The sequence below is a fragment of the Pygoscelis adeliae genome, unplaced genomic scaffold, assembly GCF_000699105.1.
Source record: "Pygoscelis adeliae isolate BGI_AS28 unplaced genomic scaffold, ASM69910v1 Scaffold443, whole genome shotgun sequence".
Lineage (NCBI taxonomy): Eukaryota > Metazoa > Chordata > Aves > Sphenisciformes > Spheniscidae > Pygoscelis > Pygoscelis adeliae.
In genome coordinates this window covers 3,373-4,712 of record NW_008824447.1, presented here as the reverse complement: position 1 = coordinate 4,712, position 1,340 = coordinate 3,373, and the positions used below count along the sequence as shown (strand labels likewise).

At 49.8% G+C, this 1,340-nt stretch overlaps 1 protein-coding gene across 1 annotated transcript; it reads right to left on the bottom strand.

The window, feature by feature from the left end:
- Positions 1-242: 242 nt before the first annotated feature.
- GPR19 (G protein-coupled receptor 19) lies at positions 243-1,335 on the bottom strand (the record flags this gene model as incomplete). The annotated part of the gene is given in 2 exon segments (XM_009321020.1): positions 243-287; positions 289-1,335. Coding segments are annotated over 2 exon segments (1,092 nt in total), but the record flags the coding sequence as incomplete, so codon positions are not given.
- Between the last annotated feature and the right edge of the window lie 5 nt (positions 1,336-1,340).

Sequence of the window (1,340 nt, the reverse complement as noted above, 5' to 3'; positions counted from 1 at the left end):
GAGCTTGTCTGTTTTGTGAAGAAGTAATGCTCGTGATTCAGGGAGAGTAGCTCCAAAACGCAGGATGTGACTGCAAGGAAACAGACCGGACACATCAAAATCAAGGCATTTAATAAAACAAACCATCTTATTTTCTACATCTCAAAGCTACGTTAAACTATGTAAATATGCACTGGTTCAAAACGGAGAGAAAGCTCCTTGTTGTGGGGGTAGGCTGTAATTTTTGGAAGCAATGAAGCCAACTAGACAAACGTATTTGGGGGATTGGACTGAATAGGCGCGGCAAGCCTTTTTTTCCTTTGCTTCTCTGTTGAAAGCATCATAGATGGACTCTTTGGTGACCGTTTTGGCCGGAGCTGTGATTTCTGCGATGCCAACGTGATTTTTTTTGGCTATCCTGGAACTGGTGGTGATGGTGTATGCGTTGCTCCTGTAGCATTTCATGGCGGACATGCAAAAAGTTTCTTTCATCCCTCTTCTGAAGTTTGCATTGTACACGGAGTAGAGGGCTGGCTTAGAGGCTGCAGAGCTGAAGGAGATCCAGGTGATGGCCAGGAAAAGCAGGGAGCTCTTTCTGTAGTCTGTTTCCTGCGGGTGCCAGAGCTGTACCACGTGAAAAGGGAGCCAGGACAGGAGAAACACCGAGTTTAACATCAAGAACATCTTGATGGTTTTCACTTTTGTTCTTGGGACGATATTCATTGTCCTCCTGACGGTCCTGCCATCGGTGCCTATTCTCCAAATGTACTTGATGACCTTCTGGTAGAAGAGCACAATGAGGACGGATGGGACCAAAAACGCCCCCAAGAGGTGGATGATCCCGTAGGCGGCTCCTTCCCAAGAACCGGGGAGAAAAAAGTTGCAGTGGTCGTCGCTGTTGGAGCCATAGAAAAAGAAAGCCGGTGACGCAAGTACAGCATCAAATAGCCAAGAGGCCAGAATCATTTTCTTGGCTTTCCCCCGCGACACCTTGAAGCTCAGGGGGTAGACGATAGTGTAGAATCGATCCACGCATATAGAGAGGAGCACGTATATCTGGACGCCAGGGGTGAGGTACTGTATGTACCTTACCAGCTTGCACATCGCGTTCCCCAGCGTCCACCTGCCGAAGGTCAACTGGAGCAGCACGACGGGCGCGCTTGCGACACTGGCGAGGAGGTCCGCACAAGCCATGGAGACAACAAAATAGTTGGTGGTGGATTGTGTCCTCCTGCTCCTGTGGATCACTAAGCAAACGAGGGAGTTTCCAAAGACGGAAACCAGCCACAACGCTCCCAAAACCGTGCTGGCTGCTGCAATTTCCCCCGGCCTCAGTTCGTACTGCGAGACGGTGTGGTTCC